Below are 23,542 nucleotides of genomic sequence, written 5' to 3'. Positions count from 1 at the left end.
CTCAGCTTTGCTCAAAGACCAGCAATTAAGAGATTTGGAGCCTTTAAGAAACTAGAAAGACAGCATGTATCTCTTAGATAAGAAAGGAACTGGAAGTCTAACTTATATGATGATAAGACTCAGGGCCATCCAGAGTGAGGTAATCATTGTGACTACTTTTCCTTTAGCCTCGGGCTCCGAGATGGCACAGCACTGCCACTGATTCTATCTTTATTCAAATGTTTGATATTTTGTTCATCGTGGATTTTTTTTTGCATGAATTCCGATTTTTTGAGATATTGTATTAAACTATAATTTATCTTGATTACTGAGTTTTTAGCTCGAGACTGTTGCCTCACTGCAGTCTCAGCTCTGATGAGAATCCTGTGATTCGTGGTCATTAAAAACAGATTCCCAGCCTCTATCCCAGATGTATGAAATCAGAATTTGGTGGAGGTGAAGGTTTGAGGAGAAATCTGCATCTTTAACCAGTGCCCAGGTGATCCTATTCATCAGATGAGTCTGGGGAATACTTAGGAAGGGCTTGCGCCTTAGTCGTCGTGGGCTTGTGCCTTAGTCGTCGTTGGCTTGTGCAGAACATCGGACATCTCTCTAAGGCTAAGGTATCTGTTTTCCTATCTGGAAAATGGACACAGCAGTAAATCCCTATTTTTCTCTACGAGTTGCATGATTCTAGATGTATTTCAATAAAGTGAAGAAAATTTGGTGGCTGGGAAGAATACAGAAAAGGTACGGTGGGTTTCTATTCATTTAGGAATTATCTCCTGTGTATATTTTCTATAAGCAAAAATGTAATCCTATGTCCATTTTTCTCTGCTTCTCAGTGTTTTCAACCACACTTCTCTTTTTACTGCCAATCTCTAAGGGCTTGGGGAATTCTGATTCCTTTCATTGTTAGAATAAGAAAAACAGAAATATAATGCTGTTGCAGAAATATAACACATTCAAAGCCAAATTCAACTGGCTTTGGATCAGCTATCCTTTCTCCTGCTCTTCCTCCGTTAGAATAGTTAGTTGAGAGTTGACCGTTTGAAAGGAAACCTTGAACTCAATTGAACGGATTCCAACTTAAAAGGAATGATCGTTCGGTTTTGTTGAAGATCTGCTATAATCACAACAGCAATATAATAAGCATACCACCATAGCACCAGCTACCATGCCTTGAACACACATTAAGAACAGATACTTAATGGGGCGCCCGGGTAGTTCAGTTAGTTAAGCATTTGACTCTTTTTGTTTGTTTGTTTTTATTATCTTTTTTAACATTTATTCATTTTTGAGAGACAGGGCATCAGCAGGGGAGGGGCAGAGAGAGAGGGAGACAGAATCTGAAGCAGGCTCCAGGCTCTCAGCTGGCAGCACAGAGCCTGACGTGGGGCTCAAACCTACGAACCATGAGATCATAACCTGAGCCTAAGTCGGATGACTAAGCATCCGACTTTTGATCTCAGGTCAGGCCTTGATCTCAGGGTCATGAGTTTAAGCCCCATGTTGGGCTCTGTGCTGGGAGGGAATCCTGCCTTTAAGAAAAAAAAAAAAGAGGGGTGCCTGGGTGGCTCAGTCACTTGAGTGTCCAACTTCAGCTCAGGTCACGATCTCACAGCTTGTGAGTTCGAGCCCTGCATCAGGCTCTGTGCTGACAGCTCAGAGCCTGGAGCCTGCTTCAGATTCTGTCTCCCTCTCTCTCTGCCCCTCCCCCACTCATGCTCTGTCTGTCTGTCTCTCTCTCAAAAATAAATAAACATTAAAAAAACAAACAAACAAGTATTTACCACGGTTTCCATGTGCCTGGCCCTGCATTCATGCGTCAGTTATGCTCTACAGCAACTCTGGGAGGGACCTACTGTTATTTCTACCCAAGAGATAAGGACACAGAGGCCCAATTAGTCTTGTTAACTGCCTCTGGTCGTAGAGTTAACAATGGCAAAGTCAGAATTTGAATCCAATTTTTGTCTGACTTGGAAGCTTTTCCTACTATTACTTTTTTTTTTTTTTTTTAATTTAAAACTGTACTGGAGGGAAGAAGGATAAGAAGATGAGTCCAGATGGAGTTGCCCTCATTTCTCACCTAGGCAGAGAATCAGCTGGGCGGGTCTTAGTCTCTGGCTTTGCCAACCACCTGCCCTAACTGCGCCTGTTGTTTTTGCCTCATTCAACGAGGCACGTAGGTTCTGTGGGTGCCTGGCAGCTGATGGAGCAGAAAGGAACTTTGATCTCTCAGCCCTGGGGCTCCTTTCCCAGGGGCCAGGATGGCTTTGTAAATCTGGTTGTCTGGAAAGAAGCCCTTCCCCACCCAACTGCAGGGCTGGGCTGGGTGGCTACCCATGGGAGATGGCGCCTAGTCAGCATTTGCCCTGCCCCTCCCTGCCATCTCCCTTTCCTGGCAGGCTTTGGGATTTGCAGCAGGTCCTGCTCTAGGTGAAGAGGGAATACTGTGGCAACTCACTGCAGAGCCCAGTCTGGCCTGGGTACCCCCTCTTCCTGGTGAGGGCTTTTGGTGGACGACTGTTGGGGAGGGGTCCAGTCTTGTGGTCCCAAGCCTGTCCCTGGTTCCCCTCCCCTCCATCCTGAGTCAGAATGGTCAGTGATGACCACAGAAGTCTAGGGGTATGTGGGGGTAGGGGGTGGGAGGGTGGCAGTGCTGGGCTCCTCTAGTTTGATCAGTAATTAGCTGGTGACCGTGAACATGTCGCCTGTCCCTCTGAGCTTCAGTTTCCATGTCTGTAACACATGAAACTAGATGCCTTTTAATACTAAGGCCAACCTCTAAGGCCCCTTTGGCTATGACCTTCTGGACTTCAGAGGCTCTCTCAGGCTGACCTGTTGCTCTGCTGTGGTAACAAAATCAGAAACGTGAGCTCACATGCACTGAGCACTTGTGTGTGTCAGGCATTGTACCGGGACTTTCCACACACCAGCTCATGGAATCTTCAGAATTCCTTACTCATGTTCAAAAATGAAGACTTGGGAAAAGAAGCTAAGTATTGCTTCAAGTTCACACAAATAGTAAATGTTAAAGTCAGGAATTGAATCCAGGTCTGCCTGACCTTAAAGTCTGTTCTCTCAACCATGTATCTGTCCTGTCCAGCCTGGGGAGGTCCCATGAACCTCCGTGGCGACATTTCCCATTGGCCTTTGAGACCCTCAGGAACCAGCAGGGGTGGTGTGTCCTAAGGACCAAACAGAAAGGAAGGTGCCCAGGAAGGGGTCTCCAGCTGAGAAGCATTCAGCTCAGAGAGGAGTATTTAGGACCCCTCTAACCTGCCCAGTGTAGAAGCAACAGAAGAATGATGGAGATATCTGATGGTCATGACTGTCCGGATTTCTCTACTCCTGGGCTCCCTCTCCTCCTCACATGTGCTTTCCAGTGGCTCCGGGAGCAGTCCTCATGAATAAAACATTGTCTCCATTCCAAGGCCTCTTTCACTTGCAGCCTCTGCCAGCAAAGCCCAGCCCAGGGGAAACCAAATATTTACAGGTGAAGTCACCTGGAGAATAAATCTTGGCTTTGAACTCCTGAGCACAGTTTTGACATGACATGCAAGTGTTCTTCACTCCCTGGTGTTCTGCTTGGGGAAAAGAGGATCCAAATTAAATCTGCATTTAACAGGAGTCTTGTTTTTAATGAGCCTCAAGGAGGGAAATACTTAGTAAGCGTTCATTCTAAGCCTTGGCAGTCTGAATTTTCCTCTGCCTCAGTCTGTGCTCTGTCCCTGTCTCAGAGATCCTGCTTACTTTCTCAGCATCCAGCCACCCAACAGCAAGAAGGAAGAGGTGCACAGAGCATGTATGGAGTCCCTTCCTGGGTCCTGCACTATCCCTGGGGAAATGTACCAGTAGACGTAATTTCATTTCATCCTCACAAGCCAATATGCATTTTATGGGAGAAACTGAAGGGTAGAGCAGTTAGGTCACTTGGAGGGGAAGGAGCTGGGATTTCAACTGTTTGACCTCCTCTGTCCACTGCCTCACTTCCATGCAGAGTGCAGGGGCACCTGACAGGATGGGGTATGAGCAAAATTGTCATGGGCATGGTGAGACTTGGACAGAGTTTTGAAGGAGGCTGAGAAATTTCCAGATTCCAAGAGGAGCGCCAGCCACAGAGGCACATGGGTGCAGAGAAAGCAGGGAAGCGGGGAGGGGTGCAGGTACCCCAAGGGAATGTCTTCACTGAGCGTGTTTGATTTTATGCCCCCAGCTTTGTTCACTAGGCTAGGATGGGAGAAAGGATTATTTTAAGAAGACTCCTAAAGACAAAAAAAAAAAAAAAAAGAACACTCCTAAATTTTTCTGGAAAAGTCCATTTGAAGGCCTCCTATTGTGTTACTTAATGCTTGCTATGTAAGGGGCCATGCAGTGGTTACTTACAAAATTTGGTCCAGGGAACTATTTCTCCCCCTAGAAAAGGCTGAAAATTTTTCCTTTCTCGAAAGAGAAGACCCATATGACCTCTTATAGTTCCCCTTTTGTCTTGACTTTATAGATGCTAAGAGTCAAATTACAAGTGCATTTAGTTTGGGCAGCTATGCGATATAAGGAGTGGTTAGTATCTAAACTAGGCTGTGGACTCAGCCTACCTAGTTAGAGAGCCCAGCTCTGCCATTTTCCAACTACGTAACTTTGGGGAGATTATTTATCTCCCCTGTGCCTCAGTTTCCTTGTCTGTATGATGATATAATACTTGCACTCACATCATAGGGTTATGTGAGGATTAAATTAGCCACTAAGTGCATGTAACACTTAAAAATGTAACATCGTTGCTGGATTTTACTTATTTGGTTATTATTTGTCTCTTCTCACCAGGTGGTAAGTTACACAAGGGCAAGGATTTTTGTCTGTATTGTACACCACTACATCCTCAGAGCCTAGAATGATTCTTGGCATATAATAAGTGCTCAATAAATAAGTATGAAACGAATGAGTGACTTTAAAGCACTTAGCAATGCCTGGCACACATTAAGTGCTCACTGATCATTACTTTATTTCTCTAAGCCACACCCATATTCAGTCCATCAGTAGTGTCAGTTCTGTCTCCAAAATACATTCTGGGGGCGCCTGGGTGGCTCGGTCGGTTAAGCCTCCGACTTTGGCTCAGGTCATGATCTCGTGGTCTGTGAGTTCGAGCCCTGCGTCGGGCTCTGTGCTGACTGCTCAGAGCCTGGAGCCTGTTTCAGATTCTGTGTCTCCCTCTCTCTCTGCCCCTCCCCTGTTCATGCTCTATCTCTCTCTGTCTCAAAAATAAATGTTAAAAAAAACTTAAAAAAAAAATACATTCTGAATTAGACCACTGCTCACTGGCTTCCCAGCTAGCACCCCAGTTCGGGTCTCCTCACTTCTCACCAGGATGCTTGCAGCAGTGGCCTAACTCAATTCCATAACTCCATCCTTGCCACCCCTTGGTCAGGGCCCTCTATCTCCATCTGAAAATATAGTTCCATCTTGTCACTCCCCCGCGTGTCATAATAATCCTCCACTGTGTCCCCATCACACTCAGAATGAAATCAAAGGCTTTTCATAATCTAAAGTCTCTTCACGCACACTTGGCATTCTCCTGAAATCTCATCTCCTACCAGTTGCCCCCCTTTCATATTTTCACATCTTTCACATCGGTTATTGCTTGGGTCCCCTCACAGCCTTTGCCTTTCTGCTGAAATGTTCTCTTTCCCATGGTTCCCTCTGACATATGTTGCAGGTACCAGCTTAAATGCCCCCTCCTCAGAGAAGCCTTCCCTAAATATGGATCTAAAGAGTCCCATATAGGGGTGCCTGGGTGGCTCAGTCAGTTAAGTATCTGACTTCGGCTCAGGTCATGATCTCGCGGTCTATGAGTTTGAGCCCTGTGTTAGGCTCTGTGCTGACAGCTCGGAGCCTGGAGCCTGCTTTGGATTCTGTTTCTCCCTCTCTCTCTGCCCCTCTCCCACTCACACTCTGTCTCTCTCTCTCAAAAATAAATAAACATTAAAAAACGTTTTTAAATAAAATTAAAATAAATAAAATTAAATTTAAAAAAAAAAAAGAGAGAGAGAGAGAGAGAGAGTCCCATGTACTCCTAGCCCTGACTCTCCAGCCCTTCTTCTGAGCATTTAGCATGGATTTTTGTGGTCACTGCTTATCTCTCCCACAAGAATGTAAGCTCCATGAGCATAGGGACTGTGGCTGTCCTGTCCACCAGTGCATTGAAGAGGGCAGTCTAGCCCGGTGGGGGTTACTTCCGCCCCTGGAGTCCTGAGGGGCAAAGGGATGGAGACCACAGTGAAGACCCTGACTTTGTTTGTTCCTGTGCCCGGCCAGGTTCTGCAGATCTGCCCCAAGGACATGAGAGCTGACATCTGCGTGCACCTGAATCGCAAGGTGTTCAAAGAGCACCCAGCTTTCCGATTGGCCAGTGATGGCTGCCTGCGGGCACTGGCCATGGAGTTTCAGACAGTGCACTGCGCCCCAGGGGACCTTATCTACCATGCAGGAGAGAGTGTTGACAGCCTCTGCTTCGTGGTCTCCGGCTCCCTGGAGGTGATCCAGGATGATGAGGTGGTGGCTATTCTAGGTAAGTGTGTTGCTTTTGCTGGACATATACCTCTGGTGCCCAGGGTGGGCTTAAGCTACCGGAAAGCTCAGTGCCACTGCTACCTTCAACCAGGTAGAGATTGCTCCTCAGAGCAAGGTCAGTTGCTAGCGTCTATCCTACAAACAAATATTTCAGTGCCTGTTTTGTGCCAGCTGCTGTCTTAGGCACTTGGAGTATTTCAATGACAAAAATGGGTTTTGTCTTCAAGGGGCTCCCAGGCTACTAGAGGAGATGCACAAATGAGCAGATACCTGCATACAGTGCAAGAGGTATCCAACTCAGTGTTCCAGTGTCAGTAAGACTTTCTGGAAGAAATGATACCTAAGCTGAAACCTAAAGACTGGAGAGGAGAAGGGACAAAGGAGTGTCCTAAGCAGAGGGGAAAACTCATGCTGTATTGAGAGAGAGAGAGCATCCCTGTTGAGAGAGAGCATGATTCATTTGTAGAATTGCCAATGTTTCCCCTTCAGCATGGCTGGAGCACACAAAACAAGAAGGGCCACAGGGAGAGATGAGGCCAGGAGGGAGCTAAGCCCTGGGCAGATCATGGCAGGCTCTGGAAGCCACGTTAAGGGACTTGGGCTTTATTTCAGGGAGCCAGCGAAGGGGTTTAAAGCAGGAGAGAGGCACAGTTGTATTTGAACTGTAGAAAGATGGCTGTCATTGCTGCTTGGGGAGTGACTGAAGGGGGATGGCTGGGGCAGCGAGATGAGGTTGGAGACATGCTATCCAGGGGCAGGTTGATGGGGCCCTGAACTGACGTAGTGGAGGGCACGTGCAGAGAAGCAAATGGAGTTGACTCATTTAAGAAGTAGAATCAACAGATGGTGGGTTTGCTGTGGGGGGAGAGGGAAGAGTGGATGGGGACTGCGGGATTTCTCACTTGGGTGACAAGGAAGCCTGTGTGCCACCCACTGTACTAGGGGATGTGGGAGGAGGAATGGGGTCATAGGGCGACATGTTGGTATTTTGGCATTTTGAGCATCAGTGGCCTTTGAAGGATTCATCTGATTGCCTGAGGTAGCTACACAACAGCTCTTTACTGGGAACGTGTCCACCTCTCTAAAGGGACAAGCCATCATAGTAATAGCCATCATTTACTGTCATCTAGTCTGTGCAAGCATTTTACATATGTATTCTCATTTTAGCCTTATGGTAACCCTACGAAGTGATTTTATTATACTCATTTTTAAAACATGTTTATGTATTTGAGAGAGAAAATCCGAAGCAGGCTCCACTCTGTCAGTGCACAGCCAAACTAGGGACTCAATCCCACGAACTGTGAGATCATGACCTGAGCTGAGATCAAGAATCAGACGCTTAACCAACTGAGCCCCCAAGGCGCCCCATTATCCCCATTTTGTAGATGAGCTAGTGAAAACACAGAGAGGTTAGGGAACTTTCCCAAGGCCTCACAGTGGATGAGGTCCATGGAGCCAGCATCCTGAAGTCCCTCTGAGCCCAAAACCTGTACTCTGATCCATTTGGCAATACTGTAATCCTCACAATAATTTATGTAGATTGCCAGGTACTGCTAGGAATTGTGGACATCTTTAATCCTTTACATATGATTTCTTAGGAAACTGAGGCAGGGAGAGGTTAGGTTACATGGATGTTAGACGTGAGATTCAAACTAAGAATACAAACTAAGTATCTAAGAATATATATATATGGCTCAAACTTTGTTCCTGCTTGATTTTGGAGTACATGATATGCAGCCTTCCTCTTGCTCCTCTGGCCGCAAGCCAACTTGCCCTCTTGATTACATTCTGCTCAGGTTAACCCAAGGATGATTTATATTCCTTCAGCATGAGATGGCAGATGGTCAGAGGGAGCCTGGGATAGAGACCGGGTGTGGGGTGAAAGTTGTAACTGGTTTTTTTTGCTAAAATAAAGGTCTGGATTCCTGCTCTGCAGACAGGGTTATTCTGTTCCTTGCCTTCCTCATCCACAGAAAGCTGAGATTTTATTGCGTATAGGAACAGAACACACAAAGGGTAGGGCCACTGCTTCGGGGAGTGCAGCAGGGAGAGTCCATTTATCCCTTCTTTTAATACTCATCTGTGTCCTGGATAGAGAGGACTTTCTATTGGAAATCACTGTTGAGATATTCACCTGGCTGAGAAGAAGAGTAGTGGCTAGTGAGCTCTCCTTTGAGTTGTAACTGGAATTGAATTTGAATTTAAATTGATCCTTCAGTTAAGGTCATCTTTCACTGATCCCCCTCAGTGAGAACTCACCATATGCCTTTCCAAGGAGTCTATGCTGGTGACCAGCACCATCCCCCTTGCATCCTCATAAGCAGAGCATCCTTAATGAGCTCCTACAGCTGCATATTCGGAGTTGGGGTTGATCACTGAGGCATGGAGATAAGACAAGAGCTACCGGAGGGTTGAGGAAGACAAATGACTACTTCCCTGCTGGGTCTCAATTCTTCTCAGCTGGGGATTCTTGTAGGGAAGCAAACCAGGCCTTGCTCCACTGTTGACTTACTTGGTCAGTTGACAGCTTCTCCAAATTCAGCCCTCTGTCTCCGGCCCTCTGGACATCCTGCCTGCTTCAGTTAGCAATGTGGACAGGACCTCTGCAATAACCCAGCAGCTTCAGATTCAGAGTGGTTGTTGCCCTGAAGCTGTCCAGACTAGAAGAAGCTTCTTCTTTGTGTCCCCAGGAGCCAGAGTAGATCCAAAAAGTAGGTCCAAGCTTGACATCCTAAAAAGCCTGTAATATTTCAAGTGGCTCTTATTCTAATACAAGGGCATGAGACAAGTCCTTTGAACTTACTTGACCTCTGGGCCAAGAGTGATTTGCTCCCTGGAAACTTAAGTTCAGAGTTTTGTTGTTATTGTTGTTTTTTCCCAATTAGGATATCTTTTGCTCAATTTACTGAACTTGATTTTTTCTTGCAAAGGGGGTTCAGGTGACAAATGGTTACTAGAACCAGATCTTGATTGCCTTTGGATGCATTTTAGTTCAATCCAACCACAATTTATTGAACACCTACTACTTACCAGGCACTGTCATAGAATTGGGGTTATCAGTGGACCACACATTAGCCCAGCCTTCAAGGAGCTTTTATAAATGCAGGAGACTGACATTATTGAAAAGGCAACAGTCACGCTGCTTGATAAGTGTTACCACTTCTAAAGGATCACTGGACAAGTAATTATTGTGCAGGTACCGTATCTAGTGCTCCCACAAGGAAAAGAAATAACCAGGAATCCTTAGTTATCATGAAGCGGAAGGCTTTAGAAAAAGCCCAAAGCTCCTCTGTCTCATTCAGTTGTCTCTACTGTCTTGTTATCAGTTCACTCATTTGCATGCTGTTAATTTGTTTCTTCCTTCCAGCTCTAATATTCTCTGTTTAATTTTAGCATGAGAATGAGGAAAAGGGTCTGTATCCCTGAGTATGTTTAGTATGTGCTAAATACAGAACCCTAGAAGAGTTTTCTAGAAGAGTGTTCGTCAGACTTTCTTGATTCATCTCACCATATGAAATGGTGTATTGTGTCGTCAGCGAACACACACACACACACACACACACACACACACACACACACACACAGAGTTATACATCAAGCTCAGTGCTTACTCTTGCTGCATGAGCTGCAACCTGGTGTTTTCTATTAGATTCCATTCTCTTTCATTTAAAAGGAAATTGACGTCATGACTCACTGAATTGCTTTCTTAACTGACTCCAAAGCCTGCAGTTTAAAAACACAAACGTAGACAATAGCTCTTGTGGATTGAAAGGCTTGCCGTCCCCTGTGGGCAGAGAATATACTGGATAATGTCTTAGAATCTCCTTTTCCTCTGATGTTCTCTGCCTTACGTTTGAGAGGACACCTTCCCACTCTTCTCTCAGAATTCTCTTGGAAATAATAAATGTGTTCTCAAATTTACTTTCTTCATTCTCTGAAATAAATTCAAGCTTTTCACATGTACATTTTATTCATTATATTTTTAAAGTAATTTTCATCTCATTTTTCATAGATATCAGAATAGAAAGGTATAGGTAACCATTTTGCCCCAGCCCAAGCGGTGGAAATGCCCAAGCACCTGCAGGGAAGTTGTTATCTCGGATCCGTGTTACTTGACCAAAGGAGATGAGTCATAGACTTTCATCAGGGCTCTGCTTGAGTGTGATCCATCTTCCTGTGTTTCCATCTTAAAATGCAGTGTTTAAATGATTTTGTTTCACTGTGATTTAGTGTCCCTACAGTAACTTCTATGGGTTTTGCATTTTAATACTTAATTTGTATTTTAACCATGGATCATCTCGTGTCTCTTCTTTTTGTTTTGGTTTGATGGTTTTTCATTCTCCTGGGCAAGACAGAATCTCTTTGGCCAGACTGCACTGAGTTGGGGAGAGAACCCTGGAACTGGAGATTTAGCTATAGTCCTGGTTCTGCACTAATTCCCTGCAGGAGTTCCACCACTAATTGATAAAGTCTCCAAGGCCTCCTGTGCTTCTCCTATTCCCATCACACTGCATCAATTGCATGTTTACTCATTTGTCCTTCTTGTGAGCTGATATCCTTTGATGTCATATCTGTAGCTTGGCTCAGCATATGGAAGGTACCAAGGGCTGTTTGTGGAATTGAATTGAATTGAGTTGAGTTGAGTTGAATTGAACTGAACTGAAAGGCAGTTAGAGAGTGGGATGTGAAGGGTCCCATGGTCCAGAATAAGGGTCTGGATTTTATCTTGTGGGGTTGAATTGTTCAGAAAGAGTTTCCATAAAGATTTGGGTTCCACAAATACGGAGGCATGGAAGTTAGCTAGGACACTTGGGCTAGAAACGATGAGGGCCTACGTATGGTGGTAGAAGGGAGATGTGGAGAAGAGCCAGAGCCCAGAGATATTAGGGAAGGGATGGCCTCTGGGCTGTGGGAGGTGGTGGGAGGGAATCGGTTCTGGCACTGCATGGACAGGCAGCAGAGCCAGAGGAGGATGAAAGATGAAGGGTTTATTTCACTGAGTTTATAGTAATAGATCTAGGCATGGCTCTCAACTAGTAGAAACTCTTCTCAACTTCTGGATGGGTCAGAGCCTGCCCAAGGAAGGGGAGCAGCCATGGGGAAGATTGACAGGCCGTGGCTCATCAGACACTCTGAGTTAACTTGCTACTTGCGGTCCTGTCACTATTGAACTAGGATTTACATGTAGATTCTCCTTAAATGTGCACATAAAGTTGTAAATGCTTTTTCATGATGCAATCTTTTTTTTTTAATGAACACCCCCTTCTCATGATTCCTAATTTAGAAGACACTCATCTTTGCTTAGTTTCTTTGTGTCCACTGACCTTGGTTGACTATTAATTTGGCATCTATTTAGTTAGCAACTATCACAGCATAACAGGGTGTTAGTCTCTTTGCAAGATGGATGGTGTAGAGAAAATCCTTGTCTTGGTTGAATGTTCTGTTCTACTTGGGGAGACAAATGCATGATTAGTGACAGTAAGTAACACAGGTACATATTCATGGAGGAGGCAGGAGTTGACTAGGCTTGAAAGGACTAGTAAGAGTGTTTGTAGGCTGTGGCTTGAAGTGGGAAGAGTAGCATAAGTCTAGAGAGTCACTGGAGGTGGGGATATATGTAGGCATATTCAGGGACCAGTGTGAAGAGAGTAGAATGAGGAGAATTTACATGTGGCCAGTGGTTCTCAACTTTAGTGAACACAAGACTCAGCTGGAACTCTGGTGCTCAATGAAGATTCCCTGTCCCCTCCCCAGCTCTAGGATGGAGTCTTGGAATCTGCATTGTTCACAAGCCCTCTCTCCTCTGGGTGGTTCCATTGCATATGGTTAGAAGACCTGTACCATGAGAAACATTGCTTTAGGCAGTCACTGCTTGATGTTTTTGGTAGAATGTGATCAGAGGATGACATTGTAGAAAGTAGTAAGGCAGGGAAGCACATGGCAGGGACCTTTTATTACATTAGCCTAAAGCATATGACATTGCCAATGTTCAACTATTTTTGACCTGCCAAAATGGTAGAATAAACATCTTATGATCTGTGTTCAAGGGGAGGAGGGCCCAATTTAGGATGATAGTTCTGTGAAGGTGGAGTCAGGATTTGGACATATGAGGTAGAACATTCTAGATGGAAAGAATGGCGTGAGTTGAGGCCTCAGGAAGTGGAGAGTATATTTTATAACCACAGGACCAGCATTGGAGTGGGAGCTGAGAGCCCTGAGGGGCAGCAGTGGGACATGGGGCTGGAGAGGCAGATCAGAGTGGACATTTCTAAATGTCAGTGGGGAATAACTGAAGGCAATAGGTAAAGTATGACACCATTGGAGCTGTGATTTGTACAGATTAATGAACTAGACAAAGAGATAGGGAGGGCATTGGGTGACTGTGGCTTATAAGTAGAGATGAGAGATGTTAAGGTATGGGCAATAGAAACTGAGTCAAAAGTAAGGTTGCCAAATCAAATACAAGACATCCAGTCAAACTTGGATTTTATATAGATGAGTAATTTTTTGTGTATTTCTCAAACATTGAATGGGATGTACTTATGCTAAAAAATTTATCCATTTATCTGCAATTCAGACTTTAACAGGGTGTCTTGTGTTTTTATTTGCTAAATCTAGCAACCTTTGATGGGAAGGACAGATTGATGAGACACTCTGGAAGGAAGAGTCTGAAAGGTTGTATAGAATAGGATGCAGGGAACAGCCAGAGGGAGGTGAGGGAGGGGATTCTGACAGTGAGTGGGGAGAAGGAAGCACCGGAACAGAGGAGATTAAGTCAGGAGGAAGACACAAGAAAGGTGATGTGTTTGGTTTTGATTTGTCCCATTTAAAGACCAACTGGAGTATTCAACAGCTATTCAGAAAGGTGGGTCTGAAACCAGGAAAAGAAGCCAGGGCTCTAGACAGAGATTTAGGGTTCAGGGGAAGGAATAGGAAATAGGAAAAATAAACAAAAGAGACAGGAAAAATAAACTAAAATAAACCAAAGAGAGCATTTTTTAATGTTTATTTATTTTTGAGGAAGAGAGAGAGACGGAGTGTGAACAGGAGAGGGGCAGAGAGAGAGGGAGACACAGAATCCGAAGCAGGCTCCAGGCTCCGAGCTGTCAGCACAGAGCCTGATGTGGGGCTCGAACTTATGAACTGTGAGATCATGACCCGAGGTGAAGTCAGATGCTTAACTGACTGAGCCACCCAGGTGCCCTGAGAGCATTTTTATAAATGACCAAGTATAGCAGAGCATTTTAAAAGAAATGGGAGTGTAGCTATTCAAAATGTTCACAAGGAATTTTAAGTGGTATTAGAAATCTTTATGATAAGCAAAGTAAGTAAAATATAATTTTTAAATGCAATATGATCTCAGCTATGTGGAGGAAAACATTTGTAGATAAAAGCCCACAAACATCTCTACTCACATGTCATAGTTGATGTCTTTAGTCTGTGAGGCTATAAGAGATTTTCATTTTATGCATATATGTATGTGTCTTTCAAGTCTTATTTTTAAAATTTTTTTTAACATTCATTTTTGAGACAGCATGAGTCGGGGAGGGGCAGAGAGAGAGGGTGACACAGAATTCGAAGCAGGTTCCAGGCTCTGAGCTGTCAGCACAGAGCCCGACGTGGGGCTTGAACTCAGAATGGCAAGATCATGACCTGAGCCAAAGCTGGACTCTCAACCAACCGAACCACCTAGGTGCCCCTCTTTCAAGTCTTCTTTAAAAGAGCATATGCTACTTTCAAAATTGGGGAAAATTTTTTTTTTTAATTTAAGGTAGATCTTGAGAAAGCATTATTCCATATATCCTTTTGGCTATTAGGATGCAATTTGAAGCAATAAAACTTTTTTTCAGAAAGAAGTCTTGACAGCATTTCTTCCATTATTTACTGATCCGGTCAGAGAAAAAATGACATTTATCTAGTGGGTACTACTCAACCCCTCCCCCAAACGCTTCTTGAAAAGGAGGATGACTAGACATTGAAGACAGAGTGGCTATCTAATAAGGATTTTAAAAAAGAACAGCAGCTTCATGTAAAACCCTCGTTATTTTAGAGATGGAGGGGCTAAATCCTTCATGGAGATGCTTCCTGGGATGCTTGTGAGCTGGAGGGGATGGGGGGGAGGCCCCCCACTTCCTGTGCTACCATCTCTGCAGTGCATTGCTCCACACCACCCCGGGGACCTGGTGTAGGGGCCGGGTGAATATTACAACCGCACACCATATAATAATATCTTTTGCTCATGCTCAGCACAAGGGGAGGAGGCTACACTGAAGTGTCTCTCTAAACACTCCAACCAAGCATTAATATTCATATAGCTGTTCCATCAGCCGAAGCAATTATATTAAATCCACACTCCCAGCAAGAAGCTATCGTATGAATAATCTAGAACTTCAGAAATGCAAAACATTTGTGTCAGGTAATGCACACATTACTTGATTGAGACAGGGTGGGGGTGGGTACCAGGTCCTACTTCCTAATTCTGTTTTTGTTTAAGCAACTTCAAAAATTGGTTTGCCTTCTCTGAAGACACTGGTAGTTAGGAGAGTTAATAGATCTTTCTAAAGGAAATTCTTATAACTTTAGTGTCCAGACAGAGGGGACTGGTTAAATTAAAAAAATATGGTAAATCAAGGCTGTTGTTATGATGATGGTATAAATAGTTTTATCAGCATGCAAAATGTCTTAAATATAATGTTAAGTGGAGGAAAAACAGAGTGTGTAACTGTATGTGCAGTAACCTCAACTACATAAAAATGCATTTGTAAACAGAAGGAAGATGGAAAGTGTACCAAAATGTTCATCAAAGTTTTCTAGGTGGTGGCCTTAAGAGCCAATATTTTCTATTTTTCAGTACATTTCAGTCAGCTGCTGCAGTGCACATATAGTCTTTTATAAACAAGAAGGGGAAAAAAAATCAAGTCAATTTGCAATTCTTATCTGTAGTGATCTTGGAAAATTATCACCTGCCTCCAGTGAAAGATTTGTGATCTGTTTACTTAATAGAGAGACGTTCAGCTAATTTAATTTTATCTAATTGCAGTTGTGGAGAATATAAGGAGAGTGTCATGATGTTTCCAAGCCATTGCTTTAATTTAACCAGTGGTGAGTGAGCCCCGTTCAAACAGAGATGCCAGCATCGTTTGCTCATGTTTAGTATAGTCTCTACAAGGAAGGCTGGTGACCCACATTTGAGTGGAATTTTAATTCCTTTAAGCAGAGCCTTTGTACGATGGAGTAATTTCTAACGTTCATTATCTTTACATCTTCATTTTAAATTTGCCTATAAATTTTTCAGCTTAACATTAAGCTGGATCAGAGTGAATTACGGGACTATTTCTGAACAGGTCAACAAATTCCTTCTTGAGCCGGGCTGACAATATAGCTACCCGAGGACACCTGGGTTCTTGCACTCAGGCTGGGGACCAATCTTCTCCTCAAAGCCTCCATCCTAAGACAGTCTGAGTCTTTTACACCCTGGCCCACCTTACCATGTTCCACTCAGACCTGTCTTTTCACTGATGTGTTGATTTATTCATTCCATAAACATGCCAGGTGTAGTCTAGGGATTGAAGATACAATGGTGAACCAGACAGATACACCTGGGATAGAGCTAATGGTCTTATCACAGAGACAGACAAGTAAATATGTAGTTTTATAATATAGTATGCCAAGAGTTGTAATAGGAGTAAGAACAGGATGCTACGGAAGCTTATAAAACAGGCATCTAATCCAGCCTGGCCAAGAGAAATCAAGGAAGCTTCCCAGCAGAGATGGTATCTGAGCTGAGATTTGTATGAGGGACTGAATTCTACCACATGGAGCAGTGGTGGTGGGGTTTGGGATAGGGGATTAAAGAGAAAGTCTTTGAGGCAGAGGGGATGACATCTTCAAAGCCTCAAAAGCAGAAGAGTGACATTTGTGTTTAGAAAGGTTATCCTGGATCCTGTGGATAGAGGGCAGGAAGACCACCAAGGACAATGCTAAGAGATGAGAGTAGCTTGAAGACTTAATGTCAGTAGAAAGGAAGTAGACAAATTTAGGAGGTATTTGATGGATAAAATTATCAGAGCTTGGTCCTTTATTGGATTCGGAGAAGAGCAAAAGGGTTAAGTCCAGAATGACTCGGACAATTTTGTTGTCTGAATGGGGAACACTGGAGGGTGGGCAGGCTTACCTGGGAGTGGGACCAATTCCATTTGGGGATTTGCGGGTTTGAAGTAAATGAATGAGTCCATTGTGAGATTCTAGACTCAGAAGAGAGACCTAGGCTTGAGGTATGAACATGAGGACCATCGTGATCCAGGTGACAGTTAAAGCTGGGGGAAGACTGAGAAAAACCCACGGAGAAATAGGAGGGTAAGAAGCAGTGAGGTCTAGGTTTGTGGGTTCGAGCCCTGTATTGGGCTCTTCACTGGTGGTGCAGATTCTCTTTCTCCTTCTTAAAACCCTGCGTGCTCATGCTCTTCTCTCTCCCTCTCTAAATAAATAAATAACATTAAAAAAAAAATAAAGAAGCAACGAGGTCTAGAGCAGAGCCCCAAGGAATGTTAGTCTATCTGGGACATGTAGAGGAACCTGTGATGGATGGCCAACAGGGGAGGGTGGGATATCACAAAAGACAGGGAGAGAGGGAAGGAACATTTTCAACTGATACAGAACCAAATTTCACTGACTGGAAGATGCTATGGATTGTAAGACATGCCAATATTTTATGGCCCACTAGGACATAATGCTGGCAATTAAATGGTGATATGTCATTGATTGTAAGACACAGTCTGATTTCAAACATAAAAAATGCTAGACAACTTAAATATATACTAGAATCCAAGAACTAGAATACGTTGAGGACTAAAATACATGTTAGATGTATCAGGAAAAGAGCTATTATTGACTATGGTGCGAGTATCATTAGCGGGGTTTGGGTTCAGAAGCAAGATTAGAGTAGCTTGAGGAATGGAGAGAGATGGCTGTTAGTTTTAGGATGCTTCATAAATTGCAAAGATCTTCCAGAGTTCTGAACCAAGAGAGACACAGCAAGTAAGATAGACACCAGTCCAAGTATCACTTTTTTTTTTTTCCTGATTAAGCTAGTATCAGAGAATATGCTTTGTATCTGTGTCCAAGAAGGCTTCCCAATAGTACGCCCCAGAATTAGGCCTACCCTGGTGCTGATCAGCACAAGCCTACCCCCATGAGGGTCTGCCTGGCAAATCTCACGGCCTGGAGGCGCAGAGAAGGCAGGCAGATCTTGAAGAGACCAAGGGGCTACCCACGTGCATATTCTGCTTCCAAACCCATCACTCAGAGGAGGAGAAGAGAGAGGCCAAGAGTGAGATGCATCTGGAGTTGCCTTTATGGAAGGAGAAGTGTAGAGACAGTATAAATAACATTATCAAGAAATTGAGCCATAAAAGAAAGGAAAACATAGCCCAGACCAGCTAACTGCATTTCCAGCCATCCAGCTTCCCATTTAGAAAAATTGCCCATCTCATTCCTGTGTCTCAATTCTCTTGCCTCACCGTAGAAGGCCAGATCCTTTCTCATTTTTCTCCATGAGATCTCCATGGTCTTGTCTAAGATAACCTCCGACATATGTTGGGATTATGTTTTTTTAATGTAATTATTTTATTTTATTTTTATTTTATTTTTATTTTATTTAAATGCAAGTTAGTTAACATATCATGTAATAATGGTTTCAGGAGCAGAATTTAGTGATTCATTACCTACAAATAACACCCAGTGCTCATCCCAGCAAGTACCTTCCTTAATGCCCATCACCCATCTAACCCATCCCCCTACCCACCTCCCATCCAGCAACCCTCAGTTTGTTCTCTGTATTTAAGAATTTATTATGGTTTGCTTCCTTCTCTGTTTTTATATTATTTTTCCTTCACTTCCCCTATGTTTATCTGTTGTTTCTTAAATGCCACATATAAGTGAGATCTTCTATTTGTCTTTCTCTGACTGACTTGTTTCACTTAGCATAATACATTCTAGTTCCATCCATGTTGTCGAAAATGGCAAGATTTTGTTCTTTTTTAAAAATGTTTATTTTTGGGAGAGAGAGTGCGCGAGCATGCATGCATGTGTGTGTGAGTGGGGGAGGGGCAAAGGGAGAGAACAGAGGACCCAAAGCAGGCTCCATGCTGACAGCAGTGAGCCCTGTGCGAGGCTCGAACTCACGAACTGTGAGATCATGACCTGAGCCTGAGTCTAGTGCTCAACCAACTGAGCCACCAGGTGCCCCAAGATTTCATTCTTTTTGATCACTGAGTAATATTCCAATGTATATATATATACCACATCTTCTTTATCCATTCATCAGTTGATGGACATTTGGGCTCTTTCCATACTTTGGCTATTGTTGATAGTGCCACTACAAACATTGGGGTGCATTTGCCCTTCAAATTAGCATTTTTGTATCCTTTGGATAAATGCCCAGCAGTGCAGTTGCTAAGTCAGAGGGTAGTTCTATTATTAATTTTTTGAGGAGCCTCCATACTTTTTTCCAGACTGGCAGCACCAGTTTGCATTCCCACCAGCAGCACAAAAGGGTTCCCCTTTCTCCACATCCTTGCCAACATCTGTTGTTGTCCGAGTTGTTAATTTTAGCCATTCTGATGGGTGTAACAGTCTTGGTATTATGTGTTTATCTGTTATACTTCACTGTTACACACTTGTAGGTGTTGTCTCCTCACAGTCCAAGCCCCTTGTAGAGACCATGTCTTTTTCTTGTTATAACACCCACTTCATCACTGGGACACTGCCTGGTCCATGATAGGTAGGGCTCAGATTGTTGCACTGGATTGGATTGTGTGCAAAGAGACACAACCTGAGGTAAGATGGGGGTAAGGTGTAGCCCCATTTTTGGGCACTCCCAATCTAATAGCTGCCTGGGAGAGAGAGTCAGAGACAGTTCACATTGGACCTGGCATGTGACATTGGACTGCCACAGTTCCTGTGTGGGTTCCATTGACCAGGTTATACGGCTGATCCGCACCAGCATCCTGTCTCTGATACAGAGATGGTTTGCTCAAGAGCATAATGATTGCTGTCCTTTGTACTAACTTCATAAGAAGGCAAATGATCCTTCAACATCTCTGAGCTCTCCTGACAACACCTAAAATGAGACCAAACCTTTCTAGAATGAGATGCACCTCTGAGAATGGGGTGACGTGTGTGCTTGTACCTGGAGCCTAGGCCTCCTGAACATCTCCAGGCCCTGCTTTCTTTGTTGGCAAAAGAAATCCAATAGAATGTGTTGGCTCAGCACCCAACCCCACACCACAATCAGATAAGACCTAGCACTTAAAGCTAAGGCTTTATTCCTAGTAGTATATTTTCACAACTTGGACGGGAAAGCAAATTGATGAGGTTTCCACTATGCCTGTTTGTATTTGATGTTCCTTCTCACTTCTCTAAACCGTCGCAGATGAAGCAGAGGTCACAGACTGCCAGCAGCATTTGTTTTTTCAGTAAGAGCAAAAAGAAGGGCATTGTGGCTTCATTACAGATAAAAGAAGGCAGCGTTTACAAGGTACCAAAACTTTACTTATCTAGTCTTCCCCGTGGTCTCTGATGACCCGAGGGAAATAACCATAGATACACGTGGGAGGATTAAGTATTCCAAAATAAGCTGGAAAATCTATACTTCATCATCTTTGGAGTAAGACACATGGGGGGTGCCCGTGGCAGCATCCCTGGCTGGTGTCTGGCCTGGTACACGGTGAGTTTTCAGCAGATCCTGGCCCGCTGGCCACACAGTCAGGGCTGGTCTGGGAAGTGGGTGGGTATCGCCAAGGTATTTAGCTGAGGTCATTGGAGCTTTTGCCCTGAATGTGCTTCCAGAGCTCCATTGTCATGTTACTGCCCAACCCTTCAGACCCGTGGAAGCCCACGCTTTTCCCTGCAGCAGGTGGAGAAAGCAGGTGTGGATATACCTTCCCCATAGAGCTCAACACATTGTACTGCCCCACTGGATGGTGTCGTGGACTCCTGAATTGGCTAGGATGTGGGTTTAGCTGCTCCAACAGAAAAACCCAAGGTAACAGAAGCTTAGACAAGACAGAAACTTGTCTTTCTCTCATTCAGCAGTCCAGTATAGAAGGGCTAGCATGTCAACCTCATGGTGTTGGGCACCCTGCTTCCCTCTTGCCTGTTGCTTCATTCTAACTAGGTTGTCACCGTGGCCTCCTGGTCCAAGAGAGCTCACATCCTTGTTCCAGCCACGAGGGAGGGAGGAGAGGGGAAGGGAAGACCCTAGATGTTGCACACATCCTCTCTGCAACCCCAGAGGTTTAACCAGAACTTGGACAAATGTCCACACCTAGATGCAGTGCAACTTTCAATTCTGGTCATGTTTGTGCCCAGCTACCAGTCATGGCTTCCATTACCATAAGAGGACAGAACTGGTTTTGGAGAACACTTAGATTCGTAGGCCATAGCTCCTTAAAGTCAAAGCTGTCTTTGATATATCCTTTTTCCCATCACCTTGCGTGGTGCCTGATCAAGGTGGATCCCCTTAATTGTTGACTGGAAAAGAGGGTTGTTTGAAGGACTGAATGCAGAGGACAGCCCACTGGGAGCAGCGTGGAGACCACATGGCAGCTTGGGAAAAGCCTGTGGAGTCACGGGCAATTATTTAACCTCTCCGGAGCTCACTTTCCTCTCTTTAAAATGGGCCTGGTGATCCCTGTGGAATTTGCTTCTTGGGGCCATTAAGAAAACTCTTCTTTTATTGTGTCTGCTATTTACTGAGCACCTATTGTGTTCCAAGCACAGGGCTAGGGCTTTGTTCACATTAATTACATGTAAACCACACAACAACCCTATGAGGTGGGTATTATTATCCACATTGTTTAGCTGGGTAAGTTGAGACTGGGTGGGGTTTGGTAAGGTGCCCAGTGCCATTGGTTTATGTATGTACCCAACAGCTATTGAGTGCCTGCTGTGTGCCAGAGCCATTGCTGGGGATGTGGTGATTCCAGGTAGGAAGAATGTTTCCAGAGTACAGAGGGTACACATGATAGGGAGCCGCTCTGACCATGGTCAGGGAGGAGGTTGGGGAGTGTTTGGAAGCTTGAGCAGGAGTTATCCAGACTAGGGAGCACGGTGGAGGTCTGAGGTGGTGCTGGCAAGGCCCTAAGGTGGGCAGGGAGCCAGACATGGAGGGACCATAAGAGCCACAGTGTGGCCGGAAGGCAGACAGTGAGCAAAAGAGGTGGCAGGAGCCCCCTCAAGCTCCTAGTCGGGCAGTCTGACCTGTCTGGCCCTGAGGCTTGTGTTGAGAGAGGATCATAAAATGCTTGGAAAACACACTGAGGGCAGCACCAGGGGTCAGGGCTCGGCAATTTCTCTTTGTGTCTTCAAGATGTTTGAGGACCAAACAGGGGACCCAGAGGTCACATGGCTGCCTTATATGATGAATCTAGGACCTCTGAGAACTGCCCTTGTCCTCGTCCTCGACCTCTTGGGCCGTACAGTCCAGTGGTGTGCACACAGTCTGCTCAGAGCTTGCCTGGAAGTATTTGTCCAGCCTGTCTTCCATGTCTCATAAGCAGAATTATTCCTAGGGTGGGAGACGGCAATGCCAGTCACCATCCTGATGAAGTGAGTGACAAGACACCTCTGGTCTTGAAATGGCTTGAGGGCAGAGGACCTCCTGATACTCCAGACAGGAGGAATATAGACAGTAGGGTGGGCTGAGGGGGCTGGCCCTCACCGCACCCCATGTTCTGGCACCTCTCTCAGCACCCTCAGCATGGCTCCCAACAACGTCATGAATCCAGATCTTTAAATATTGATTCAGCAAGTTGGTGTCGCCCACTCAGTGTACAGAGTATGCAAGATGCTTAGGTGAGTTTGCAGCTGAATGAGGAGACCAGGCACTTTCCTCAAAGGATTACAAGGTATACTGGCAACACTCACCTGTAGAGTTAGTCTTGCTAAATGGTCATATGCAGTGCCTCAGGGCCTTTGTATGTGCTGTTTCCCCTCCCTGGACTCATCTCTGTACTACATCTTTATGCTGGTTAACTGTTCTCAGCTCAGACATCACATCTCCTTGAAAGCCTTTCCTCACCCCATGAGTTTGAACTGGACACCCCTCCTACATGCTATGCTGTCCTGTCATGTTAGAATTAGGCACTCAGCCCTGATATGTTATAGTCACTGGGGTCTCTGTCTCTCACTACATCATGTCTATTGTCCCCCTACCATACCTCAGCTTCTAGAACAGTGCCTGCCAAAAGTTGCATGAATGACTGAATGAGTTCTTTCTAATTAGTTTGGGTCTAGAAATTCTTGGTGATTTTAGAAGCAGACAGTCAAGTATACGGCAGAATTATGTTTTGCTACTATAGGTTACCATTATGAGTGGTCCTTCTAAGAGTACACAATAGGGAAAAGTGAAACAGCTGGAAATTTCAGTGTTGCTCCGACCGCTAGGGCCTGCTAAACTCAGCCTGTGTTTGAATAAACAGGGCCTTGGGGTGCCTGGGTGGTTCAGTCAGTTAAGCGTCTCTTGACTTTGGCTCAGGTCATGATCTTGCGGTTCTTAAGTTTGAGCCCCACATTGGGCTCTGTGCTGGCAGTGTGGAGCCTGCTTGTGTTTCTGTCCCACTCTCTCTCACCCACCCCACTTTGTCACTATCTCTCTCTCAAAATAAAATAAAAGTAATACTTAAAAAATATTAAAAATAACAATAAACAAAGAAACAAACAAACAGGGCCTTTTCTGAAGGGTTTCAAACTCAATTGTCAGTTTCAGAGCCGAATCGCTTTCCTGTGACTTTTTAACATTCGAGTAGGCTTTTGATCCTCCCAAGGACCCAGTTCCAGCACCGCTAGCATTTGCCCTGGTCACCCCTCCCTGCGTGCCCACCTTCCATGCCCCTCCAAACTTCCTCACGTGGCTGTTCCAGCCTCTGCCCGTCATTAAGACCAATTATCTACAGGGTCTTGGTTTTCTCCTGGGCTCCTCGCAGAGACCTGCCCT

General features: G+C 44.7%; 1 protein-coding gene across 4 annotated transcripts in view; it reads left to right on the top strand.

Moving 5' to 3' along the window:
• KCNH1 (potassium voltage-gated channel subfamily H member 1) overlaps positions 1 to 23,542 on the top strand; it is a 387,096-nt gene that overhangs the window by 270,175 nt on the left and 93,379 nt on the right. For all 4 annotated transcript variants that reach the window (XM_086693674.1, XM_086693677.1, XM_086693675.1 and 1 more), the window contains one exon: positions 6,292 to 6,544. In XM_086693674.1, the coding sequence (XP_086549800.1) occupies positions 6,292 to 6,544 (253 nt within the window). The remainder of the gene's footprint in view (positions 1 to 6,291; positions 6,545 to 23,542) is intronic.

Source organism: Puma concolor, chromosome E4 (genome assembly GCF_028749965.1).
Source record: "Puma concolor isolate L17-30 chromosome E4, mPumCon1.1.hap2, whole genome shotgun sequence".
Lineage (NCBI taxonomy): Eukaryota > Metazoa > Chordata > Mammalia > Carnivora > Felidae > Puma > Puma concolor.
This window is presented reverse-complemented; position numbering and strand designations above follow the sequence as displayed.